This window comes from Apteryx rowi, unplaced genomic scaffold (genome assembly GCF_003343035.1).
Source record: "Apteryx rowi isolate R43461 unplaced genomic scaffold, aptRow1 scaffold_7, whole genome shotgun sequence".
Taxonomy (NCBI): domain Eukaryota; kingdom Metazoa; phylum Chordata; class Aves; order Apterygiformes; family Apterygidae; genus Apteryx; species Apteryx rowi.
Window position 1 is genome coordinate 732,754 of NW_020450982.1, and position 15,476 is coordinate 748,229.

General features: G+C 39.6%; 2 protein-coding genes across 2 annotated transcripts in view; one reads left to right on the forward strand and one right to left on the reverse strand.

Annotated features, from left to right (window-relative positions):
• Window positions 1-11,406, reverse strand: part of LOC112975953 (nardilysin-like) — a 37,700-nt gene extending 26,294 nt beyond the window's left edge. The window contains exons 1-9 of the mRNA XM_026086665.1: window positions 11,231-11,406; window positions 6,825-7,128; window positions 6,383-6,464; window positions 6,094-6,247; window positions 5,343-5,416; window positions 4,434-4,529; window positions 3,754-3,876; window positions 2,710-2,767; window positions 744-817 (exon numbers count right to left, since the gene is read on the reverse strand). Coding sequence (XP_025942450.1) covers window positions 744-817; window positions 2,710-2,767; window positions 3,754-3,876; window positions 4,434-4,529; window positions 5,343-5,416; window positions 6,094-6,247; window positions 6,383-6,464; window positions 6,825-7,128; window positions 11,231-11,406 — 1,141 coding nt within the window. The remainder of the gene's footprint in view (window positions 1-743; window positions 818-2,709; window positions 2,768-3,753; window positions 3,877-4,433; window positions 4,530-5,342; window positions 5,417-6,093; window positions 6,248-6,382; window positions 6,465-6,824; window positions 7,129-11,230) is intronic.
• Window positions 11,407-12,003: 597 nt separating this feature from the next.
• On the forward strand, window positions 12,004-13,957 carry MAGOH (mago homolog, exon junction complex subunit). Its single transcript, XM_026086931.1, has 5 exons — window positions 12,004-12,130; window positions 12,326-12,384; window positions 12,650-12,760; window positions 13,059-13,141; window positions 13,708-13,957. Exons 1-5 carry the CDS (start codon window positions 12,043-12,045, stop codon window positions 13,805-13,807), a joined length of 441 nt encoding a protein of 146 aa, XP_025942716.1. The 5' UTR covers window positions 12,004-12,042; the 3' UTR covers window positions 13,808-13,957.
• Window positions 13,958-15,476: the final 1,519 nt, after the last annotated feature.

The window sequence follows — 15,476 nt, forward strand, 5'->3', positions numbered from 1 at the left end:
GGATGAGTCTTGCAAAAGGGTATGTTTACTGATAAAGCAGTCTTTTTCTGGATAAAGAAGAAAAAGGTTCCTATGGCAACCTTGAATCAATTCAGCACATGACCTGTACATAAAACATATCTGCAAGGGCTCTCCTGAAAGCTGAGGTTTTGCCTGCGTATTGCTAGGGATCACTCAAAATTACAACAGGGTTTTACAAATAAGGATTGCAGAGGCAATGGATGGTGCTTCTGCATCCACCAAATCGAAGACTGCTTGAAGGTACAATTATGTACAGAGGAGGAAAGCAATATATATATTTTTGAAAGAAGAAGTCTTCAAAAGGCTGTGGACATTGGAAAATCTGACGCATGCAGGGGACAAGCAAGGCCTGGCAATTAATTGTAAGGAAAGAGAACATGCCGGAGGCCTCTACTTTTTTTAACTAATGAAGCTATATGTTTGGATTTCCTGATCTACTAGATCAGTTTCCTTCATTATAGAATAAAGGAAAAACAAAGAAACAAATATCTGAACCAAAGATGTTGGAAGAGCTAGAGGCAAGCACTAGAAAAAAGAAAACACAAAAATGATTAAAGGGTATGGCAGAGACACAGGTAAAAATGTTAAAAAGAAATAATTCAATTCAACTCAATGTTAAAGCATAACAGAGAGCATGAGGTCCACTCAGTGTAGCATGAATATGCCTCTAAAGGTAGAACTAAAAAGTTTCTAGTATAAACACACACCCCACGGTCTCTCACCTCTGTAAAGCTTGTGAAATTCTGGTGTGTCAAAAGGCTCTGTCAGATGACCAAAACTTGGTTTTGGTAAACCACTTCAAAAATAAAACAAAAAAAAATTAGCACAATGTTTATTGAACTCAAAGGCCACATGGCAGCAAGCAGCAGCTGCTTAGTAGCCCAGTCCTGAAGTAGCATCTTGATAGAACTAGGATGTGACCCAAACCAGAACCTGGACATCCTGATTAAAGAGGTAAAAACATTCAGTATTCCTTTGATTACTTCCACAGACATACAACCGTCTTGTAGACATATCCCTCCRCTATGGAAAGGTTGTGGGCAAAAGGTTAAACAAATACCTTCGCTCCCTGCCACATGGGGAAGCTTCAAACAGTTAAACAGATTTGTTTGAACAAAAYCAGCTTCCACAGAAATACATTAATTGAATAAAGTACCTGGCTAATTTCTGACTGAAGAACTTGAAACAYGCATTGATGTTAAGACACCTCTTTCTTATTTAAAACCTACATTTTGTGGAAATTGGTTAGCAGGCAATTCACAAAGGCTAACTTCAGTCAAGACACGCCAAACTCTTTCTGTCTCTCAGCAGAAACCAAYAGAAACAAGCTCCCACATGTTACAGTCCTTTGTAAATATCTCTGTACAATTTTAAAGTGAGAAATTACACATATCTATTTTTAAATAAGAGCAATTAATATTTTGTGTAAGTTGAAGCCATAATTCTGCCATAAGAAAACACAATATAAATAAGTAATATTTACTTTCTTAATTTATTTACCAAAATAAATTATGAGGAGGATTCATCTGTAGCACCACCCTGTTATTCTTTAAGGCCAGCAATTCTAATACACTGGACTACACATCAACTTCTAGCATTGCCAACATATTAGAACCAAATGGATTCATATGGGGACCGACTTTTCAAAGAGAAAGTAAATCACATGATACACTTGCATTTGCCACAAAATTAATCTATAGAAAAAGCAGTGAATCAAAATTAAGGAGTTAAATGTCATTMAAATTCACACAAAGATTCACGTGAGATATAGGTGATCTTGTCTGAGGACAGAGGGATGAACTAGGCAACTCCTGACAGTCCCTTTCAGCCCTGTTTTCTATGATCCATTGACCTTTCTCTGAACACTCATTTATACATCTGAGCCCAATGCCTGACTTGGGATTTTTTTCTTTTTCTTTTAACATGGATGCCAATATGCTCCATTTTTGTTGACTTAGTCATCTTCAGTAAGTATTGTCTTGTAAGCAAGCATGTATGTTTGCAAAAAATGTCTTTAAATCTATAACCGGCAAGAGTGGCATAGGACAGCAGGGAAAACTCACATCAAAGAGTAGCTCTCTGAGTTAAGAAAAGAAGGTCATTTTACTTGGTGCCAAAATAATAGACATTATTCCTATTTAGCTAAATTTTAAACCAAATGGATATAACTTACCCCTATCATAATTTCAAGATACAGAAGGGAATTTCTTTTCTAAATAGMACATTACAATGCATAGCTTCATATTGAATTAGCATAAAAACCCATGGCCAGTTTGTCTCCAACAGCCACAATAAACTGCCAACTCAGCTATATTTTGATACTAGTTATCTTTTACACAAAGGAGAGGCATATAAATTAACATTTTTCAAAACTAGAATATAATTCTCTTTCCAGCAACTAAAAAAAGTAGCGCAAGTATAACAGCGATCTACATGTACAGTCAAAATCCATACCATGGAACCCATGAACTGCTATCAAATACATTTTAAAGAAACATTTACAAATTTATTAACATCCAAAGATGAATATTGTCTAATTTAGTCAATGAAAGTAGTTTCTTTGATAAGGATATCAATAAGAATTAAAGCCTCCGTAGCTACAAGGAAAAGCCATTGCATGAAATTCTGCATGTTTAAAATATAGTTTCACARTTTACAGATATGAGAGAAATCAGAAAAGAATCTCACTTATTTGGAATCTGTGAAAAAATTTCTGTCACCCAGTTCTCCAAAGTGTCCAACGTTTCTAGTGAAGAGAAAAAAACGGCAAAAATAACTTTTTCAAGCAAGTTTTCAGGAAAACAAAAATAATTCATAAATCTTGCAACCTTAAAATTAAGATAAATTSAGGATTCAGAGTAGGCTGATTTATCAGAGCTTGCTGCCAGCATTCACCAACAACGGACAGAACTAAATGGTAATATTCAGAGCACATTTATYTGATTTCTCCGGTTTTATCAAGTCCCGTAGGTACCTGTTTCCCCATTGGGAAGGCATTCCCCTCACTGCTTTTAAAAGTGAAAATCACGTAAATTTCATTCCTCTTTAAAATAAAAATAAAAATAAAAACCTTGTGAACCAGTATCAGTATCAAGACCATATTCTAGCCCTTTTATCACATCTAAAATAATAAAGTTAAAAATGTTTATATATGTAAATTTTCTTCAGAGACAGAACAATTACTGCTTGGGCATGTTTCAGCTTCTAGCAGATGGAACAGAACTACAATCCACACATTTCTGTCTTTCACAAATATGACCTCAAGCCAATGCATTCAAGTGCAGCATGCCTTTTGATTATAAATGTGTCAAGATAACCCAAAAAACATGGGGGTAGCAATACACTAGCTACTGAATCGCCATCAAACATACAACATTTATTTTAAGACAAGGAAACTAACACCCATGCAGCAAAAAATAGTTTTTCCTCTCACTCAGAATATGCATTCACCATAAAGTACATTAAAATTAGAATACAGAGCTCAGACAGCTGACATCTTCCAGATGAATTTAAATGTGGGATCTCAGGACAACTCATATTCCAGTTTGAACTTCCCTCCAAAATAATAATTTAAACAAGTGCATTAAGCACTTGTATTCCTGAAAAGGCTTATAAAACAACTTAGACAACTATAATAGTCATTTTCTAACAAAAAAATGGTACAAATTCCGAGCTCAAAGTTAAACAAGACATTATTTAAGAACAGCATACAAGGTTTATACTTGGTATTACCTTTAGATTGAACAACTAAGTTCATATAATGAGCAGAGTAATAGCTCTGCCAAAAATCCTTCAGCCTGGTATAAATATCAATGTTACTCTTTTTCGGCCCATGCTTTAATGTCTCTGCATTACCTGTAAATGTTAAGAAAGCATTTAGTTAGCTATTTTTGTAGCAGTAGGATATTTCTACTCAAGGGTATACTTTTAGATAATTTGTGCAATGGAAGTTCAGTAAAATCCATAGAAAACCGGGCTGCATAAAGAATGAAGCTGTGAATATTCACGTCCAAAGTTATGAAAAATAATGAAATACAACAAAACTTTTTTCATGTTTATACAGCTACTACTAAGAGTCTGCCTAAACATATCAAACAATGGCCAAGAAATCTGTTATTTTAACTACCATTTTTAACTATAAACAACACTTTGAGATTACTGTAAAACATACCCAAAAAGAACATTCTTTCCTTGTCAATGAATCATTTTGGATACTGTCTATAGACAGTTAAATTGTGAGAGGACTGGAAAAGAACTCAAAAAATTTATTAGAAAGGTGCCATAAGTGACAGAAGGACAAACAGGGGGTTGTATTGTAATGGGAGAGATATGAAGACCTTTCTCTCAATAGCCCAAGCTAACAAGCCCAGCTGGAAAGCCATGACTGTCCCAGTCATTTAGACAGAACTTACCCCAGAAAAACTTTCTCATTGGATGCCCWGGTCTGGCAAGGCTTCCTAGTAGTAGCTCCTGCCTGTTTGCATCAGAGGGCTTTGCTAGCTGGTACTCTGTTAGTTTTAAAGAAATAGAATGGTAGTAGTCATTGGTTTTGAGGCAATATCCCTATAAAAAGTCAATACTATTTAAACAAAGATTCACACAGTACACGGAGTTGCGCTGAAAGTGCATCTTACTGGATACACAGAACACCAGTGAATATTCTAATATTCTGAAGTCAAATATATCTTCCAGTCAAACCTGGACAGATTCAACATTTTCAGTATTCCTAACTTCAATGTAAAATGCAAGAAGAAAAGTGATTTTAACATTTATTTTAAAATTGACACTCTGCAACATTTATTTATATTTTGTGTAACATCAAAAAAGACCTTTTCCTGTTCCTTTAGTGAACATCTTTAACCTAATGTTATTTCAGTTTGCCAAACTTCTGTCTTGTTTCATTAACAGCTTCTGAGGTGCTTCTGTGGAGTAAGATTGTCTTACTTCAAAACTAACTGTAATTCTAATTTTCTTACACAATTCACTACTGTGCTTAGGAAGCCTGTCTCCCCCTGCAGTGTTACTACCAATCCTTACTGGTCTGCATTGGTTACATTCCACCATTCCCAATGACACATTTTAAGTGCCATTTACACAAAAGTACATACACATAAGGAAGTTCAAACAAATTCAAGGAAGTCATAAAATGCCATTGACCCAAAATTTAACAAGTTACTTCTGAAGTTCTAAAAATAAATGATAAACATACATGGTGAGAGTTCATAGCACTGAATACGACAGCGTACTGGTTAAATACTATACTTAAGAACTTCAGGCTGAGAAGCTCAAGAAAAGTTTACAGACATTTGTGTTACTCTTACCACTGTCAATAGCTTCAATTTCACGGTCAATTGCATCCCTGATCATTAAGGGGTGAATGAAAAACTGTGCCCATCTAAAGCAGAAAGAAAAATGGAAATTTTTTCCTACTGTCTGGTGGAAAGAAACATTGCTTCCAACACAAAGGAGATATTGGCAATGTTATTTGTGCTTGAACAACAGATGAAGCTTTAATATCATAAGACCTAATCATACRATACACAAATCCATAGAAAGACATATTTTATTTTTTGTTCTCCACACAAAACTAAAGATACTCTTCCCTCCTCACCAGACCCCCCTCAACACCCTATGTAAACTTATATTTAAAAGAGATCACAAGAAGATTTCTCAAATATTTCTCCACTGTGTAATGGACAAAAAGAATAAATTAATAATGGCAATAATAGGAAACCCCTAAAACATAAGGAATCCTAAAAACAGCCAGTACTTTATCTGTATTTACACAAATCAAAACCTCCTCAGATTAATCTCAAAATAACATATAATATTGTGGGTCACAACTCCTACTTCAAAGGAGAGCAAGATATGGAAAGAAACATTAGTTTTCTTTCTTACACAGTGTCTTTTGCTTTAGTACAGGGATAGCTAAAGAAGTTCAAGAAAAATACGCCCTTCAATCTGACCAAAACAGGGAAACAGAAATGGCTAAACTCCATTTCTTTAGACAAATATGCACTGCCATAATGTATTTTAATCTAAGAAATGCTTTATTTGATGTGATCAAGTTACCTATCAAGTGCTGCTTTGAAGTATTGTTGCTGAATATCAAAATGGAAGACTGTTCTTTCACAGTCAGTTGAAGCATTGTCACTGCCACCATGCTTCTTCAGGAACACATCAAACCCATTCTCATCTGGATACTTTAAGCTGCCCATAAATACCACTGAAATGAAAATCAGGATTAGAAATATAATCTAAACATTATGAGTAAGTCTCAGCCCAATTTCCCTTTGTTGTATACCTTTTTTGTTTTGAACTGCTGTAAAAATGTGGTTTAAACATGGAAAATGATACATACTGTGTTCAAGAAAGTGTGCTAACCCAGGCAAATCTTCAGGGTCACAAAAACTGCCAACGGCAACACAAAGAGCAGCAGCAGACTGCAAAATAACACATCATACATTGTTGCAACAACTTGTAAGAAAAACAATATTACTTTATCTGGTAAGCAAATGATCAAATGCAACTACCCGAAGGAATAACTGAAATTCACCCAGAAACAAAGGGAAAAAAATGGTAATTCTATTGTCATGCCAGCAAAATCACTCAACAAAGAGTGAATCTAAAAACAACAGCAGTAGAGGCTCAAAGCTGGGCAAGAAAGATGGGCAACGAACTGCAAAAAAAAAAAAATAGTACAACAATAAGTAGGAGTCTGGAATAGATGATTAAGCTAGTTGTCCGAGCGGGACAAGAGTTCATTACTTCAAAAGTGTTAAATCTGTAACATTAACACATACCAGTTTCTCTGTACTTTCATTTTCCTCTTCCTTTTCTGTTGGTTCTGCCTCTGACTCTTCTTTTCCTGTTAACTCTTCGATTTCCATATCAGAATCACTGGGATCCTCCTCAGCTTTATCATTTTCCTTATCATCCTTGTTATCACAACTTTCCTCATCATCTTCCATGTCTGCTCCTGAGTCACTGCCRTCATCAGTTTCAGTCTCAGACTCGGCACTATCCTCTTCTTCTGAGGATTCTTCCTCCACATTATTCATATCAGAAATGAGTAATGCATGCAAACCATTTTGTAATCTGATATACCTATAAAACCAATTATATGAACAATGTAAATTGTCCTTAAAACATCTAAACCATCAAAGTAGATGTGCAGTATAACTGTTCTAGGCCATCTTCCCCAGCAATGTCACTGAAGATCTGCTAAGCATGAAAGATAACTTGAGAGCAGAAAAACTTACTCTCAGGTTGCTTGGTCAATTGCTTGGTCCTCGTTATCATTTTTTCATAAAGGTTAAGAATCATAATATGTGAGTAGAGTAGATAACAACAGATATAAATGGTCAAGACTGCTACATTAAATTTATGAAAAAGTGCAGTACTTCATCACTCAGCTGAGTTGCACAAATTTAGTTATTAATCTTTATTCATAAATAAATTTTCCCTAGGCTAATAATAATTGCCCCTCAATATCCTCCAGTTCCCCTGGGAACAGAACATAAGAAAAGTAGTCTAACACAGGCAGAGGGGAAGCAGCTTGACCTACTGCCATGTAGTGAATTACACTGGGAGTCCATTATCAGTTCAAGCATTAACCTTAAGTATTTCACCTCCTTCTCTCTCACTTTTTTTTATTTTCTCACTCTTGGTGAGTCTATGATACATGGTTCTTTACTTATGTGTGCCCAATGAATAGCAAATGGGACATCAAATTTATTTAGTATCTTCAGGTCCAAACAAAAAGTAATTTCCATCAAACACAACAAAAATATAATTTCTTTGCTCCATGATTTTAATCCAATGAAATCCTATAAAATATCCAAACTAGCTACTTAATCCTAGTTTATGAGCATCTACATTTAAACATTCATATTTTTCCAAAAAAATAAATAATTTCTGTGAAAACAAATCAACAACCAACCCCAACACTTTTTGGTTTTGACTATGCTAGTGAAAGCTTACAGCTCCTACATAGTCAGAAGGGGAAGCTAGATCACAAGATATGCAAGACTCCTGAAAAACAAACTACAGCCAAATCTGACCTATCAATAGGTGCTTTGGTCAGTTTATGATGAATACTGTCCAGACATGGACACCTGGGGCTTGTCTCTACATAGAATTAATTGAGATCAAAAGGTTTTATTTGATTATTTACACAACACCATGCCAAAGACTATGTTATTTCCACATACAGCTTAGATCTGGAAGCATTTCATCTGTTTTTTACACAGTTCAAAATAATAAATATTGCCTGACTTGATCTCACTGCAAGCAGAGCCAGCTTCAATATCCCTGCATTAACTGCCTGCACCTGGGAAGTACTGCAGCAGCACCTAAATGAGATCAACTCAAGTTCATCAATATAAAAGCCATTTTCAATACTACTGCAGTACAAAATTCTTTCCCCCATTCAGTGTTCTAAATGAAAAGTGTTCTTGCTAATGATCATCACAAGGGATACCCTATTTTTTAATTATTCTTTCAGAAGGGAATATTTTACAACAGGGCATGTCTCTGGCTATTTCCTTCCTCTCAGCAGTTCCCCAAAGAACAAAAAGGTAGACAATGATACTGGTCTATTTACTCTCAAACTTCAGGCCATCACTGGAGGTGCTCACTAAGTAACCAAGCAGCAGTTATAAAGAGGCACAGTGGTGCACTAGTAGCCCACAGAACAGCTCTATCAAGCTACTGCCTTTGCCCAAAGGAGATATGAAACTGCAGCTACGAGAGCAAAAATTCAAGAGACTACTTGACCATTTACACAGACAGCAAAACAAGAGCCTACCATGTTAAAAAACAGACAAAGTGAGAGGCACATCTCCCAAACTTAGCCACAGAGAAGCTGCAGCTCAAAACAGAAAAACCCCAAATTGTTACCAACATCCTATTCACACCGAATCGAGATGCCATTTCAGGTAACTTGGTATCAAGTATTCAAAGTGTAGTGACAGCTGTAAATGTAGAGAACCAAAAAGATCATTACACTGCTGCAGATTGGTTTTTGATTAGACAGATCRATGAGACTTTTAAAGAGATCACTACTGAGCCTAAAACAATAAGAAAATAATAGAGCACCCTGTGAATAATTTCTGTGCGCTTCACTTACCTGTAGAAGTCATGATGAAGAGGGGAGGACGATTTAGTTTTGCTTTGCAATTCTATAACTATTACAACAGTATTTGCACTACACGTAGTACTGAATACTTATTAATTAAAATTAAAAAAGAAACTGCATCTTTTACTACTCAAGCTAATATTTTAATGAAGAAAATAGCTTGTGATTTTCAGTGATAGCAGATCAAGCTAAAAACGAGCGTTCCATAAACTTCAGCATGACCTGCAAGCTTCTCATTGAAAGAATACCAGACTAACAGATTAACAGAAGCCACTTTTCCCTTTTTGCAGTTTATCTTCTATACATCAGCTAATTAAAAAGAGGATAGGGCCCCTGCTCCTCTAAGATGACTCTGCTAAAGAAAAAACTACTAGTTCCATCATCCTGTCACTTAAGATCTATGATCCTCCAGGGTTCAGTATCACTCTCAGCTAAAGGACAGGAGGATTATATGAAGAGAACCTGATGAAAGAAGTACCCTATGCCTGAAGAGAACAGCCATCTGGAAAGCAAGAGCAGAACAAATATTTGTCACCTATTGGATGCTACAACTGGGTTGAAATGCATTAAGTCATGAGATACCAGCAGGGGACCTCCGTACAGGGACTTCCAATAATGTACCACCATAGAAACCTGCACATTGCTACCTGCTTTTAATAGAAACCCGGACAGGAAAGATTACCATTGGCACCAAACCTTATAGACCTCTAATTTCTATTTAGCTGCTCTCAGCACCTGTTTCACTTTGGATGGTTTCAATTTAAGTCACAGCATTTAAGGGATTTGTGTCTCCTCTTGCTTGTCAAGCACTATCTCATGCTAGCCATTTATCTAAGAAATTAGTGACACCTTCAAGAGCTGGCTTTCATGGGACTAACAGCAGAAGAACCGCAGAATTGCAAAATAATTTAGGCTGAAAGAGACCTCCTGAGATCATCTTTAAGCAGCCCCCCTGCTCAAAGCAGATCTAACTAGATCAGGCTGGTCAGTTCTGAGCATCTCCAAGGATGGAGATTCCACAGCCTCTTTGGGCCCCTGCTCCAGTGTTTGCCCTGCTCAAAATGTGCCTCCAAAGTTATTGGCTGTTAGGTATGTTACTAATAGCTCAGAGGTTTTGTGAACCATAACACTGTTATTCTAAATATATGATTAAAAAACTAAATCAGTTTAGCCCTGCTGCAAGAAATCTCTCCAAAATACTGCACATTTGCATATGTGTGCTCAGCAAAACTGAACACTTCACCTTTYGCATAAGAAGCAGCTTGTGGAGAAAGAGACAGCGACCTATTCGTCTGTAACTCTAAGAAAGACTGCATTTTTCGTCTGTTAAGTGTAGCTAGGTTTGAAAAATGCAACGTTTTTAATGAAGTTTTAACATTTCACTAAAATAGCAATGCTCCAATTTCCTTTTAACAATAGCCATTTACCAATACAAGATACTTCATGCTAGACAGCAATTAATCATTGCTGATACTTACTACAAGCAACTTTCCTGTTGATTTCACTTGTAGCTTTTAACACAGTAACATAAAATGTTAATATCTGGACTCATAGTAAAAGACTAGCTGCACCTCATTTTTCTTTTATTACTGTCTAAATGTTACAAGAAATCATTTATTAATAGCAACTGAATAATTTTCATTTTCCTCCCCCTCCCCCCAAAAAATCCCAATTTTCAGGGCAAAGCATGTGATGCATCCTTCACTGACAAACTCAAGTTGTCTCAAGTGACAAATTGATTCTTAGTGTGGATCTCGATCAATCCACTAGATGTATTTCAGTGATGGAACCTAAGCCATTACCATCATGGTTATGGGAAAGTGTATGTAATATCAAGAACCTTTATGATCTTTTTTCTGTCAAAAACACATTGAAAATGTTACTAAGAGAAGGAGAAAATAGTTTTGTGCTAGCTGGCCGAGCTCAGAGTACCCCAAGGAGCGCGGCCTGCCGAAGGCGAAAGCCTTTGCCCCGGGGAAGCCACGACCGTTAGGCGTGAGGGGGGAAGGAGCCTGGGCTGCCACCGACCKGCGAGCTACGGCGAGGGGGAGCGCGGCGAGCGCCCCTCACCTGTACTGCTTCGGGTCGCTGGGGGACTTGACGATGTCCGGGTCGCCCCGGTTGAACCAGAGGTCCWGCCTTTCCTCCTCCGCGGGCGGCAGGCCACCAGCGCCCTCGCCGGCCTCCACCTCCCGCCGCGGGGGCAGCTGCGGGCGGCAGGAGCCGGACACCGGCTTCGCCCTCATGGGCACGGCCGGGGCCGCCGGCGCCCGCCAGGGGGCGCCCGCGAGCACCGCAGCTGCACGCGCCTGCGGTTGGAGCGACGCCAACGGCCGCTCGGCGTTGCCGGCCAATCAGAGCGCGGCGCGGTGGCCGCGCGCCGGTAACGGCCGCAGGTGACACRCGCTGCTGTTGCCTCTCGCACCCGCGGGCGGCTCGCTGGAGGGGGACAGGGCGAGCCTGAGGAGTGTCACCCGCGCTGTCACGGCGCGAGGCGCGGAGGCCCCGAGCTGCACGACGGAGCGCGATGTCAGCGGTCAACGCCGCCGCCGCAGGGCTGTCCGGCTGCAAACAGGGCGGCCCCGACGGCCGCCCGAGCGCGCAGCTGCTGTGAGGAGACCCAGGATGCGCTTCCCCTGCTCGTGACCCAAAACCCCCGCCCTGAAGCGCGCTCAGGAGGACCCAGGCCAGCCCCGGGCGAGGCGCGCAGCCCCTAACCCGCACTAGCCTAGACGCCCGCAGGCTCCGAGTCGCCAGGGGCACCGGCCCGGTCCAGCCCAGCCCGCCCCGCGGGCGGCCCCTGCGCGGCCGCGGCCCCGCCCGCCGTGACGCGCTTTCTCGGCGCCCGGTGCCGCAGTGCATGCCGGTGCGGCGGCGGGACCATGGCGAGCGACTTCTACCTGCGCTACTACGTGGGGCACAAGGGCAAGTTCGGCCACGAGTTCCTGGAGTTCGAATTCCGGCCCGACGGTGAGGGCCGGGCTGGGCCGGGAAGCAGGGCCGGGTGGCGGGACCCCCGCCGGGGCCGGCTCTCAGCGGGCCCGAGAGGCCTTGGCGCTCCCGGTGCCCCGCGCCGGCCCCGCCGGGCCGCGGGGTCCCGACTGACGGGGGCCGTTTAACGCTTATCCTGTTTTTTTTGTTTGGTTTTTTTTTTTTTTTTACCAGGGAAACTGCGCTATGCCAACAACAGCAACTACAAAAACGACGTCATGATCAGAAAAGAGGTACGGCACTTGGCGTGCTTGGCCACTCGGCATGAAAATAAGCTAGGAGTTTCTGTAACGCCGTAAAGCTTGTCCAGTGCCTTCAATAAAGACGCGTTCCTTTGCCCAGCCTACGTATTATGGCTTAGCAGTCTGGCTGTTCTTGAAAACATGTTTTATTTGAAATTAGCAGATCACTGTATTTGAGCATGATAGTTTATGTGAGTAAAAACTGTAGCATGCTAGATAGTGCTTGCGTTTTTTCATGCTGAACTATTGTTTCTAGGCTTATGTTCATAAGAGCGTGATGGAGGAGCTGAAGAGAATAATTGATGACAGTGAAATTACAAAAGAAGATGATGCTTTATGGCCTCCTCCTGATAGAGTTGGTCGGCAGGTTAGTGTAAAGTGTCTTTTCCAATTGTTGTTCTAGTTTGTATATGTTAGCTAATTAGTCAGAAATGTAACTGAACTTTTTTTTCAAGCCATTATTGTTTCTAGCAAAGGGGTAAACAATTTTTTTTTTTTAAACTTGTGCAGTGTCAAAAGGCAATTTAGGTGTGAGGGTTAGTTTGATTCACATATTGCATTCAGTGCCCTTGGAATAAAAATGGAAAAGCTGTTTTTGCAGTACTTATTTCTGTAAGTGATACCACAAACAGTAATTTGACTTCTTATAATCTTTTATTTTGTAGGAGCTTGAAATAGTAATCGGTGATGAACACATYTCTTTTACCACATCAAAAATCGGTTCACTCATTGATGTAAATCAATCCAAGTATGTACTCTGCTTTTTTTGTTGTTGTTCTTATGTAAAACTGGCTGATTACTCAGTAGTTGTATTTTATATTGTTTCAAACTACAAATCAGTTCCTAGAGGCACATGTGCTCTGTGGTCCAGCATAATGGACCAAATGCTTTTAGAGTGTGTCACTACTTGATGTATTTTCAAACTAACTGAGCTAGCCTTACTAAAGGAACACTTTTTAGATGTATTCACAGAATCTGAACTAAAATATCTTTGGCCTATCCACAAAGTCTCTAGTTAGACCTAAAACTTTGGTATTTCATCTAAACTGAAAAGACTGGATATTATTTCATAAGTCCAAGTTATTTTACTACTTGCCTTCGTGTTGAAAATGCTCGTTTTGTCAAGACTTAAAACTTACAAACTTGGACTGCAAAATGATACATTAAATACTGCAGGATGAACTGAGTCTGTTATGTCTAAGGTGACCTCCGAGAAGCCTGGCTATAGGCTTTTTTAAAAACTAGTTAGTTCTATAAACTGCTCTCTTAGAAGTTCAGTCTAACTTTTTTAATTTCTCCTGTTCTGCTTTGCAGGGATCCAGAAGGCTTGAGAGTGTTCTACTACTTGGTTCAGGACCTTAAGTGTCTAGTCTTCAGTCTTATTGGACTACACTTTAAGATTAAGCCAATTTAAGTCACACAAACTGAAATTTATATTGTGTGTATGTGGGAAATGCTGTTTCAATTTCTTACTACTTCTACCCTGTAACTTTTATGTATGTTAGAATTTTTTTACAAGCTCTAAGTGAATGTCTTAATAAAATGGTGCGATCTGTATTTTTAATTTAAAAGTTCTGGTGATAACAAAAGAAGTGTTAGGAAGTCAGTTTATGGTATTCAGGGTACATTCTTTCACTTGTATCACACAAAGCCTTATGTAAAATACATATTTCACTTTCTATGTAGCACTAGTAAATGGAGTTAAGCCTTGTCCCATGCCCTTAAGCTTTTGTGAGCTGTCAGGATAAACTTGTGTTACTGATCCTGAACTGCGTATTCTGGTGGCCAGCTCAAATATTCAAAACAGCTGAAGCCTTGACTCCGTGCATGATAACTCATTACAGTGAAGGCACAAAACTAACCTTACAACAACCTGCTGCTTTGAGTACCCACTTGCCTTTAGAGCAGATGTAGGCAATAGGCCACACGGGAGCCATCGGCAATCTTCACTGATACTCCCATCCAGCTTTTCTTAAAAATCTCTTTAAAAAAACRTAAAACAGCACAAATGTATTTACTTACATTCTAGACAAGCGGATCTTTTAAGCAGCATTGCTTAAGAGACACATAGGACCAGACATATGCCTCAGGTTTGAAGTGGTAATTTTTYCAAAGCGCTGTGGGAAGGAGACGGATGGCTTTCGTGACAACTACAAACTTGAACTGAATTTGTCTGACATCTGCTGGTGCCCAACTTACGGTGAGTGAAGGAGGATTGTCACAACATTTATAACCCCAAGACGGCTTGAATGCAGAAGAAATTCACTGCAATGAGGGTGTTGAGACAAGGGGAAAGTTTATATAAAGCAGTTTTACCTTGAAAAATGCCAGTGTGCTTCATTGAGGCATGCTAAGTTTCACAATGCTGCTTTCAGATGATTTTTCTAGTGTAAATGGAATCTCATCAAAACCACAGAGGGATTAATTAGCAACTTGCCTTGGATGTGAAAGGTCTAGTTTAACTCTTGTCAAGATTTTGACCTGACAAATGAGTAAGGGAGTTTTTCAAACATAAAACGTTGAGCTCAAGAAAAATACTTCTAGCTTAGTAATGGGTGACCGCTCCAGAAGGGCTGTTTACTGAAGCCTGTGGCACAAATTCAGTTCGGTGTCTGGCTGCACCCTCTGGAACTAAAATCAATACAAGTTACTTGATGTTGGTCTTAAGAGGAGGAAGCTTTGTTTAAAAACTCCTGAATTATGCTTAAAATAGTTAAACATACCCATTCCTTGAAAACTGGACAAGGTATGTATCTATATGCTAATGATTAAAATTCATCTTGTATTCTCACTCCGCTGTCAAGGACCTCGCTGTACATTTCTATCGTCAATGAAAAAGGGCAGGGCAGGATCCCGCCAGGCTCTGGAGGTGTTCTCCAGGAAAGCTTCGCCAAGCTGCTCCTTATTTTCTTCAACTCACCTCTCTCAGTTTTTCCTAAACATTAGCCACCGAGATTCAAAAATACTGTGGTCGAAAGGCTTTTAAAAATGTAAAAGCCACCTAACCCTGACTACCTCTCCCCAGATGGCTGGCACGGCCTCCTGGCGGCGCCTCCTGCCCTCTCCCTCCTCGCAGCGCAGGC